The 12,164-nt window shown below is 44.9% G+C and overlaps 1 protein-coding gene across 1 annotated transcript in view; it reads right to left on the reverse strand.

The window, feature by feature from the left end:
• chm (CHM Rab escort protein) overlaps nt 1–11,236 on the reverse strand; it is a 21,494-nt gene extending 10,258 nt beyond the window's left edge. The window contains exons 1-10 of the mRNA XM_041952372.1: nt 11,176–11,236; nt 8,251–8,317; nt 7,398–7,470; nt 6,691–6,815; nt 6,088–6,200; nt 5,758–5,822; nt 5,374–5,520; nt 3,384–3,500; nt 1,500–1,611; nt 1,152–1,374 (exon numbers count right to left, since the gene is read on the reverse strand). Coding sequence (XP_041808306.1) covers nt 1,152–1,374; nt 1,500–1,611; nt 3,384–3,500; nt 5,374–5,520; nt 5,758–5,822; nt 6,088–6,200; nt 6,691–6,815; nt 7,398–7,470; nt 8,251–8,317; nt 11,176–11,227 — 1,094 coding nt within the window. The 5' untranslated portion in view covers nt 11,228–11,236. The remainder of the gene's footprint in view (nt 1–1,151; nt 1,375–1,499; nt 1,612–3,383; nt 3,501–5,373; nt 5,521–5,757; nt 5,823–6,087; nt 6,201–6,690; nt 6,816–7,397; nt 7,471–8,250; nt 8,318–11,175) is intronic.
• Between the last annotated feature and the right edge of the window lie 928 nt (nt 11,237–12,164).

A 12,164-nucleotide genomic window follows, 5' to 3' on the forward strand; every position in this document is an offset into this window, starting at 1 on the left:
CAGCAACAGGTGTGTTATCCAGTCAACATGAGGGGACATGTGACATCCATGGTTGTTACAACACAGCTGCATCAACATTAGAACACAAATAAATGTGGAAAATAAAAGGTTTGGTTTAGGTTTGATGCATGAGGAGTGATGATTGGTTCAGTATCAGGGTAAACCAACTGACAATAAAAACTGCGCGTTTGTTAATATAAATTATGACTTCATAAGTGACTTCATGGGGAGAAATGATGAACGGTCATTTTAAACATGTGACTCAAGTAAAACTGAGACTTTCTCAATAAAACTGAATTGTGTTTTTATATAAAAATTACAAAAAGACAGTAAAAATGTTTCACGTTTGGACAAAAGCAAAACTGGACTTTTTAATAAAATTTCTGATGAAGAAAACATTGGACTTCATAAATAGAAATTCTGACTTTAGGTAATAATTTTGAGATACCTTGTTAAAACTTTCTAACCTCTTGGTCAACTCAGTAAAAAGTGGACGTTAGAAGTAAATCTGATCTTTCAAAGTGGTTTTATTGATTTGTGGGCAGCACAACAAACATAACATCTGACATATGATCAGTTTTCCAGTCCAGTTCGACCAGACACACAACAACATAATCATGAGACATTATTTTCTGTAAATCCTCTGAACATACACAGAAATACTGATTAGAGCAGCTTTAAAGTACAAACAGCAGTCATGACAAATGAGAGCTTTGTGTGTGTCTCCGCTGAGCAGTAACATCCGCTGAGGATCATCTAATATGCAAATGAGCGGAGCCCAGGGCGACACCCCCTTATTAATATTCATGTTCTGCTTCAATGGGACGGCAGCGGTCACCATGACCACCAACTGATCTGCCTTTAGAAACACAACGACCGCGGTGGTGCTACTGCATGAACTCAGATACTGCAGTCCATTCAGCTGGAGTACTACTGCAGTACTGATAACATAGTACAGTGGGAGCTGAAGCAGTAGCAGCAGTAATACTGATGGAAGCAGCAGTGGAAGCAGTTTCTCATATGGTGCTCAAAAAGTGTGGTATCCACAGCACTGAGACGCAGAGACAGACGGACGGATGGACAGAAAGACGGATGGAAAGACAGACAGACAGACAGACTGACAGAAGATGGATGTACAGACAGACTCTTACCTACAGAAACACTGGGGTATCTCTCCAAGGCCATAGACAGGAAACAGGAAGGGCGTGTTGCCATAGCGACCCAGGCAGCGCAGGAAGTGGCGCGTGGCAGCGAGGCCATCCTCTGTGGGTGTGTCTTCTGTCACCATGGCAATTGAGTGAAGCAGGAAGTGCTGCAGATTGTCACCAAGCTGCTGGTCACTGAGGAACTCCAAATATGGCCGACCGTTGTAGGCTGAAGGAAAGGGCGTTACAGGATTACATTACCCACAATGCACAGAAAAGCTAGATAGATAATATGTGGGTGGATCCCCTCTCACAGGTGTCTGTGAGTACTGATGATGTCAGCAGGTGTCTCACCCTGCTGCTCCTCCGTCTCCTCCACACAGGAAGTGAGGAAACGCATCAACTTCCTCTTTTCTACCACAGACAGCTGACGACTCGCAAACACATCTGCTCTGCTGCAGGGCACCTGAGAGACAGACAGGTACACAGAGAGACAGACAGGTCAACAGGGAAGCAGACAGGTACACAGAGAGACAGATAGGTACACAGAGAGACAGACAGGTCAACAAGGAAGCAGACAGGTACACAGAGCGACAGACAGGTCAACAGGGAAGCAGACAGGTACACAGAGAGACAGACAGGTACACAGAGAGACAGACAAGTCAACAAGGAAGCAGACAGGTACACAGAGAGACAGATAGGTACACAGACAGACAAGTCAACAAGGAAGCAGACAGGTACACAGAGAGACAGACTGGTCAACAGGGAAACAGACAGGTACACAGAGAGACAGACAGGCATACAGAGAGACAGACAGGTCAACAGGGAAGCAGACAGGTACACAGAGAGACAGACTGGTCAACAGGGAAGCAGACAGGTCAACAGGGAAGCAGACAGGTACACAGAGAGACAGACAGGCATACAGAGAGACAGACAGGTCAACAGGGAAGCAGACAGGTACACAGAGAGACAGACTGGTCAACAAGGAAGCAGACAGGTACACAGAGAGACAGACAGGTCAACAGGGAAGCAGACAGGTACACAGAGAGACAGACAGGTACACAGAGAGACAGACAAGTCAACAAGGAAGCAGACAGGTACACAGAGAGACAGACTGGTTAACAGGGAAACAGACAGGTACACAGAGAGACAGACAGGCATACAGAGAGACAGACAGGTCAACAGGGAAGCAGACAGGTACACAGAGAGACAGACTGGTCAACAGGGAAGCAGACAGGTCAACAGGGAAGCAGACAGGTACACAGAGAGACAGACAGGCATACAGAGAGACAGACAGGTCAACAGGGAAGCAGACAGGTACACAGAGAGACAGACTGGTCAACAAGGAAGCAGACAGGTACACAGAGAGACAGACAGGTCAACAGGGAAGCAGACAGGTACACAGAGAGACAGACAGGTACACAGAGAGACAGACAAGTCAACAAGGAAGCAGACAGGTACACAGAGAGACAGATAGGTACACAGAGAGACAGACAAGTCAACAAGGAAGCAGACAGGTACACAGAGAGACAGACTGGTCAACAGGGAAACAGACAGGTACACAGAGAGACAGACAGGCATACAGAGAGACAGACAGGTCAACAGGGAAGCAGACAGGTACACAGAGAGACAGACTGGTCAACAGGGAAGCAGACAGGTCAACAGGGAAGCAGACAGGTACACAGAGAGACAGACAGGCATACAGAGAGACAGACAGGTCAACAGGGAAACAGACAGGTACACAGAGAGACAGACAGGCATACAGAGAGACAGACAGGTCAACAGGGAAGCAGACAGGTACACAGAGAGACAGACAGGTCAACAAGGAAGCAGACAGGTACACAGAGAGACAGACTGGTCAACAGGGAAACAGACAGGTACACAGAGAGACAGACAGGCATACAGAGAGACAGACAGGTCAACAGGGAAGCAGACAGGTACACAGAGAGACAGACTGGTCAACAGGGAAGCAGACAGGTACACAGAGAGACAGACAGGCATACAGAGAGACAGACAGGTCAACAGGGAAGCAGACAGGTACACAGAGAGACAGACTGGTCAACAGGGAAACAGACAGGTACACAGAGAGACAGACAGGCATACAGAGAGACAGACAGGTCAACAGGGAAGCAGACAGGTACACAGAGAGACAGACTGGTCAACAGGGAAGCAGACAGGTACACAGAGAGACAGACAGGTCAACAGACTGTTGTATACAGATGGATGGGTTGTACACACCTGTTCCACCTTTCCGTGGCGATAGGTGAGTATCCTGGTGACATTCTTGAACTCTGCATAGCGACTGACGTTTGATTTGATGAGCAGATCGACCAATGAGCCACGGGAATACATGAGCTGGAGGAAGAAGAAGAAAACCTCTCAACCGTTGATCCGCTGACAGAAACTGTGTCAGTCTGTTATGCAGTGTTGTGATGTTCCATTATACTGCTGTGACATACTGTTATACTGCTGTGACATACTGTTAAACTGCTGCGTCATACTGCTGCGTCATACTGTTATACTGCTGTGTCATACTGTCATACTGCTGTGAAATACTGTTATACTGCTGCGTCATACAGTTATACTGCTGTGACATACTGTTAAACTGCTGTGTCATACAGTTATACTGCTGTGAAATACTGTTATACTGCTGCGTCATATTGCTGCGTCATACTGTTATACTGCTGTGTCATACTGTTATACTGCTGCGTCATGCTGTCATACTGCTGCGTCATACTGTTATACTGCTACGTCATACTGCTGCGTCATACTGTCATACTGCTGTGACATGCTGCTGCGTCATACTGTCATGCTGCTGCGTCATACTGTCATACTGCTGCGTCATACTGTCATGCTGCTGTGACATACTGCTGCGTCATACTGTTATACTGCTGTGTCATACTGCTGTGAAATACTGTTATACTGCTGCGTCATACAGTTATACTGCTGTGTCCTACAGTTATACTGCTGTGTCATACTGTTATACTGCTGCGTCATACTGTCATACTGCTGCGTCATACTGTCATGCTGCTGTGACATACTGCTGCGTCATACTGTTATACTGCTGTGTCATACTGCTGTGAAATACTGTTATACTGCTGCGTCATACAGTTATACTGCTGTGAAATACTGTTATACTGCTGTGTCATACAGTTATACTGCTGTGAAATACTGTTATACTGCTGCGTCATATTGCTGCGTCATACTGTTATACTGCTGCGTCATACTGCTGCGTCATACTGTCATACTGCTGCGTCATACTGCTGCGTCATACTGTCATACTGCTGTGACATGCTGCTGCGTCATACTGTCATGCTGCTGCGTCATACTGTCATACTGCTGCGTCATACTGTCATGCTGCTGTGACATACTGCTGCGTCATACTGTCATGCTGCTGCGTCATACTGTCATACTGCTGTGACATACTGTTATACTGCTGCGTCATACTGTCATACTGCTGCGTCATACTGTCATACTGCTGCGTCATACTGTCATACTGCTGTGACATACTGTCATACTGCTGCGTCATACTGTCATACTGCTGTGACATGCTGCTGCGTCATACTGTCATGCTGCTGCATCATACTGATATATTTTGTTATATACTGTTATCCTGCTGTGTCATACTTATGAGTCATACTGCTGTGCTGCGTGAGGCTGAGAGGACCAGTTATACTGGGACAGAGAGGCAGAGCTGACTGGTTGCAGAAGTCTCACACAATGACATTCAGACAGGTGAGTACTTAGAGCTATAGAGATCTTAACATCCTCTGTGTTGCCTAGCAGTGCACCGCTGTGTCCACAGCTCTTTGGTCATTGGTTGATATATTTAGAATTATTGATCAGGTGAACACACCCACCATTCGTTGGCTTGGACATCAGGGCTCAGAGGACTGAGGTTTTTGGACTGACACTGAGTCCAGTCCCAGCCCCTCACATTACTTGAATATAATATTCTCTGAGTCTTTCTCCAGTGAACTGCAGTAACATTACCACATGAAGGCACACGAATGCAGTATTAGTGGAATGTAAGAGTATTCCCTTGAGCTGAAGGACGTTTTCCTATTTTTACTGTGAATTATTTTTAGTTATTTCCAATGAAAAACAGAATCTTCACAAAACATTAAATCAGGCTGATGCTTCAGTCTTCTACAGACAGATCACTTCAGGACGGATGTTTCGTGCATGTTATATAACAAAGTCTTATATCTTTATTAAACTGTGTCACCTTGGAGACCAGGTCGATGTTGAACCTGCGTCCTTCCTTCACCAGCTGAGTGTAGCTGATCTTCTTCCTGCTTGGCTCTGATTGGCTTTGAGCAGTTGAGGAGGTGATCTGACCTGCCCCCGGCTCCTCCCCCTCTGTCCGGGAGGCCTGAGTGATTGGACGAGAAACATCTGTCACCCACCTGCCCGGCAGATTTCCCATCATTCATAGCTGTGATCAGCTTGCAGGTGAACAAAGACGGTCTTACAGTAGTTCACTGACTGACGATGACGTTAATTCTTGTGACTGATCGGCACTTGATTCTAGTTGATGTGTTTTCATTTAAGACCTGAAGATCACACCTGAACATTTGCTGCTGTCAACTATCTCATTATCCTTCCTCACCTCTTCTTCTTCCTTTCCATCTGCTGTTTCCTCTGGTTTCTCCTTTGTTTCTTCTTCTTTGGATTCTAGAATAGAAGAGAACACATTTCTGAAGCTTCCTGTGAATCCTGGATCCACTGACAGATTACAAACCTGATTAATTTAATCTGATCTTCTTCAGTTTGTAGATTATAGATGTGTAGATATTAGAAGAAGCATACATGTGCATCACAGAGCGAGAACAAACTGACAGCGATCATTAAAAATGATGAATCAGGTTTAAATGACTAAACTCAACACGTTTATAGTGAAGAGGCAACATCTGATGTGGATATTTGATCAGAATCAAACCTGCAGATTCTGTGTCTGATGTTTCTTTGACAGCGTCTTCATCACCCGCTCCCGTTTCTTCTTCAGTGGTGTTCGGACGGTCAGGACTCAAACCTTCCTCCTCGTCTTCTTCACTGAGAACATAACTAACTGAATTAATGACTCGGTGATGTCTGTGTCTGAGGACTGAAGTTTACTCATCGAACCAAAATGAAAAATAAGAAAATCCTAAAGAAAACTAAGCTGAAAAACATTTAACACTTTTAATGTGGAATGTGCTGAGTTCATCAGTGACTGACAGCAGCTATGACAGCTTCAAATGTCTATCATCATAGTTTACAACGTCAGCGCTCTAAAAATAAGCACATTTTTGCTTTTATTACTCATGCAGATTCGTTTTTCTTAACCACAAACAGCCAGAAAACTGAACGCCAGCGAGCATCGGCTCACTCAGCACACTCTCCTCCTCATGTAGTGAACGACATTTTCCCTCCAGTCAGCAGTCAAAGGAGAGAGATCAACCAGTTCAGGTCGAAGTGAAGATAAATCCACTTAGTAATCTTTAAAGATAAAAAACTAAAGTCTGGGCTCTGCCCCCATCGGTGAGCTGACTCTGAGGTTTACCTGGTGAAACAGAACACCTGCAGGTTACTGATGGAGGTGGAGTCTGAGTTTGACAGGTAGATCAGCTCCTCCCCTTCCTCCAACAGGCTCGACCAGTCCTGAACCTCCTCTGGCTGAGACTCCTCCTGCCACACACACACACACACACACACACACACACACACACACACACACACACACACACAGACACACACAGACACACAGACACACACACAGACACACAGACACACAGACACACACAGACACACACAGACACACAGACACAGACACAGACACACAGACACACACAGACACAGACACAGACACACACAGACACACACACAGACACACACACAGACACACACAGACACAGACACAGACACAGACACACACAGACACACACAGACACACACACACACACAGACACACAGACACACAGACACACACAGACACACACAGACACACACAGACACACACACAGACACACAGACACACACAGACACAGACACAGACACAGACACAGACAGACACAGACACACACACACACACAGACACACACACACACACACACACAGACACACACACACAGGTTGCAGGTTACTACACTTACGTAGCAAACTCTAATCATCTGATCAATAACCTGATAAATAATCTGATCACACCTCAGTGAAGTTGATCAATACTTCAGGTGACTCCAGCAGCCAATCAGAGAGCAGCGTTGTACTCACATGGTGCTGCTGTATCCAGGTGAGCAAACCATTGAAGGTGAAGCTGGCCCAGTTGGCTGCATAATAACTTCTCCTGAAAACATACAGTAAGGTTCACCTGTCAGGTGTGTCAAACGCTGAATGAAACAACTACAAATTATTTCTGATGGATCATTTCGTCCATAAACTGATTCTCATCACATCTGACAACATATCGACAAGCTGAAGACACGGCCTGAGATCCACGTCAGTACAGGTGTGTGCGTTATCCACGTCAGTACAGGTGTGTTCCAGGTATGTGTGTTATCCACGTCAGTACAGGTGTGTTACAGATGTGTGTGTGTGTTATCCACGTCAGTACAGGCGTATTGCAGGTGTGTGTGTGTTATCTACATCAGTACAGGTGTGTTACAGGTGTGTGTGTGTTATCCACATCAGTACAGGTGTGTTTCAGGTGTGTGTGTGTTATCCACGTCAGTACAGGTGTGTTACAGGTGTGTGTGTTATCCACATCAGTACAGGTGTGTTACAGATGTGTGTGTGTGTTATCCACGTCAGTACAGGCGTATTGTAGGTGTGTGTGTGTTATCTACATCAGTACAGGTGTGTTTCAGGTGTGTGTGTGTTATCCACGACAGTACAGGTGTGTTACAGGTGTGTGTGTGTGTTATCCACGTCTGTACAGGTGTGTTACATGTGTGTGTGTGTGTTATCCACGTCAGTACAGGTGTGTTACAGGTGTGTGTGTGTTATCCACGTCAGTACAGGTGTGTTTATTGTTTCTCATCGTGTTTCCTGTCAGGTGAGGTTCAGGTCGATTGATTGATTGGTCGACTGTTTCTGAGCCATAACAATGTGAAATATGAGGACCGACCTGTCAACATGAAGAACTCTCTGTCCCACTCTGGAAAAGGCTGCTGCCACCACCGACTCAGCAAGACCTGAACACATGATCAATCATCTATAATCAATATACTGTGAAACCAATTACAGGAGGAGAGGACATAAGGAGAGGAAACGAGGACGGGACATGAGGAAAGGAGACAAAGAGAGGAGGGGACACAAGGAGAGGAAGTGGAGTTTGCCTACACGTTCTCCTACACGCTTGGAAATGGTGGAGTGAGGGGAGGTGTAATCAGTTGGTTGTAATCTGCATATTCACCACTAGGTGCCACTAAATCCTACACTGGACCTGAAACTCCTCACTTCAAACAATTATTATTAAATTATTAAAACAACCTGCAATTATTTTTTGTCCCTTGGCTGATCAATGAACAGTGGCTTCAGCTCTTCAGGTCACAGGTGAGTTATCTGGCACACAGTGCAGCAGGAGCCTGGAGATAAACAGCGTCTTCTTCGACTTATTGAATCGAGAATCAACCGTTGTTCTTTCCTTTCATGTTACAGGCCCTTGAGGCAGATTTGTGATACTTGTGCTTTACTTGTGATATTGGGCTGTATATATAAAGAAACTGAGTTGATTCTGAATCTGATCATTAGATTCCCAAAGATTCCACCATCATAAACAAACGGGGGTGGGGAAACAGGTGATCACCCTTACCTGTCCTGTAGCCAAACAGAGGACAGCGGCACTGTTTATTAGTGCAGCTCAGTCTATCAGCCAGGTCTGTATCTGATGACAGCTATCCATAAGCTAACAGCTGTCCATAAGATACCACACCAACAAAAATTCATCATATCAATGACCTGTGCTCTCTCAACCGGCATCAACCTCCAGGGCTGAAAAATAAAGCCAATACGGAAGCAGTTCCTCAAATGGCCACTTGAGGCTTGCTCCAAAAGTGAGTCAATCCCCATAGACCCCCACATTAAAATGGTTTGGTGGAGTCAGGCACTCTTCAAGAACCTAGGGGTGACATCGTAGAGACTACATCATGTTTGATCCAGTCTATGTCTCACCCACACAGATCAGTGAATAGAAGTTGTACCAGGGTGACCTTGGTGGTTCTCAGGATGGGAACATGCTCAGTGTTTCTTCTTCAGCTTTAATATCACTTCACATGATTTTACACGTGACAGCAGAGGGCTGAGAAGCTGCTGGAGCTGGAGGTTGTGAGAGGTTCCTGGTGATGTCCACCATGAAGGTCAGATCACACACACTCGCTGTCACTGACTTTCCACGTCAGGTTTTCCTTCAGCTCTATGAATTACTTCAGACAGCCTGCAGAACACCGTCTCTGTCAGACTGTGGTCTGTGAAAGCTTCCAAACGCTGAAGAGCTCGAACTTCATCCAGGAGCGTTTGTCTTGCAGCTCGTCCAGTTCAGCATGTGTGTAGCTGTGATGACTCTTGAGTGTGACCTTCTTCATCACTGTGAGCTCGTCCTCACAAACTAACTGAGAAACACTGGTTTGTCTTTTTACTTGTCTGTCTGTCTGTTTGTTTCGCAACACTCCGCTCTTGTTTTGTTGATGATGCGTTGACATGAACCAACCACTAACCACGATGCACATAGCACGCTGTGTTATTTTCTTCATGGCAGAGAAAAAGTAATTGCTTTTTATATTCATGAATTACCTCAAGGGCCCAATCAAACAGCCTGGCAGGCCATACATATATACCACCGGAGGTTCCCCACCCCCCATCTATGCTAACCTCTTTCAACTCCAACATCACTTAACATAAGACTGTGTTGATGTTGTTTGGCAAATTACGATCATATCCATACATTTTGTGCAATTTTACATATTTACATGTTGTGCAATATTACATATAATTTACTGTTTTATATATTTTATTCTTCTGTGCAATAGTAGTAACACTATTTATTATTATTTTTAATCTGAAGGCAGCTTACACTGTTCTTTTTCCACAGCTATTGGGGCAATACATACATTTAACATATTTTTTTTACATATTTTTTCTTTTGTACAGTCAAATTTAACTTTTCTTGTATAATAAGTACGTATATATTCTATATATATATATATATTTTTTTTTTTAATGTTCTCTATCTCGGCTGCTATTTTTCTTCCCACTGCTTTCACATGCTGTTGTCATGCCCAAAGTTTTATCTTATCTCATATTATCTTATCTTAAGACACCATTGTTGTTTGCAAACAAACTGCTGCTTCTCTCGCTTTTGTCACAGGTAAACCACGCCCACCAGTAGCTCCACAGAGGACGCTGATTGGTCCAAAACAACTATGGTTAAGCAGATACTCAACAGGTATCGGTACCTCAGGAGACCTCTCCTTCTCAAACACACACATACACACACAGGTGACCTCAGAGAGCAAGCTAACGATCACACAGGTGATGAACACGTTAGCCTCCAGTGTGTTAGAAACAGCTCCACTGGCAACCGACAGCATCATAGTAGCACCACGTGATGGTCACGTCATACTGACAAGAGCTCTCATTCGCCTATTAGTTCCACAGCAGGCTAATGTTAGCATCAGACAAAAGCTCTGGGCAGCACAACATACGAAACATCACGTATAAAGCAAACGGAGATAAGTTAGCTCCGCTGCTAGCATCAACACACACCAACAGTATCAGCAGTTGCACTAAAGCGGTGATGTTAGTGCACATTTGTTACGCACGCGAGCTAACACAGGAGCCTAGCCGTTAGCTGCTAGCCGCTATCATTTAAAATGAATTGACCGTTAGCCTCTAGCTAACGCACACGCTAACCCCAGCCTGTGTCCTCGGTTCGGACTAGTTTAAAACGGAATTCCGGGATGCTTGGGGTCGAACAGCCGTCGACCGAACAGAGACAGATTCAGACACATGATCCGGATCATGATATTTCTAAAAAAAACAGGTGTTTCGCTACCTGTGCCCAGAATGACGACGTCAAATTCAGACGGAAGATCCTCGGCAGCCATGTTGTTAGCAGGACAACACACAATCACGTGAGAGGGACCGTCACTGATCAATCAATCAATTACCATAATGTATCAGATATAAAGTTACATACTTAACATTTCAACTGTTTGAAGTATTTTTGTTTGTGAAAACTATTGTGTTGAATATTTGATGACCACATACACACATTCTGCAGCCTTACAGGCCTGTTTTTAGTCTATAAATCTTTACACTGAGTTAAGCTGTCTCATTAACAGTGTGCTGAATTAGCCGTTAGCTCCTACTAGCAGCTCCTGTTAGCGGCTCCTGTTAGCAGCTCTCACTGGATCACTGTGATACTGAAGAAAACTTCAAAACAGGAAGACTGTCAGGGAAGTTCTGCAGAGTCTCTTGGATTTCTGGAGGTTTATTCTGGATGGATATCAGAGATAATTGATCTCTTTAGGAGCTCACTGAAGATTTCTCCTCCTCCTGTGATGTTCATCCTGAGTGAATGGAGTGAAAAAGATGCACGATGCTTCCACTCAGACAATCTGACCTCCGTTCTGTTCTCATGATCTCACAGACCAGTGGAATGAATGTGTGTGTCCTGTTTGAAGGACTCGCTCCTAAAAGTGATCAGATTCTGATCATTAGACGTTTGATTACCACCTGATCACTGAGACGTGGCTGCAGGCTTGGCAACAACTTCTTCTTCTTCTGTGTTGCTTTCTGCCATTGCCAAGTCCTACCCTCTCTCTCTCTCTCTCTCTCTCTCTCTCTCTCTCTTTCTCTCTCTCTCACACACACACTGAGTGATATGCAGCCAGAAACACAGACTGTTTCCTTGTGTTTCTACTTTATTCATCTAAAAACGACCAGATGGTTAAAACTCTGCTCTCGTTTCCTTGCCTTCTCTCCTCACTTCGTTTCCTCTGCTCCTCTCCCTCTTTGCTCCTCTCCCTCTCTGCTCCTCTT

Source organism: Chelmon rostratus, chromosome 14 (genome assembly GCF_017976325.1).
Source record: "Chelmon rostratus isolate fCheRos1 chromosome 14, fCheRos1.pri, whole genome shotgun sequence".
NCBI classification, from domain to species: Eukaryota; Metazoa; Chordata; class Actinopteri; order Chaetodontiformes; family Chaetodontidae; genus Chelmon; species Chelmon rostratus.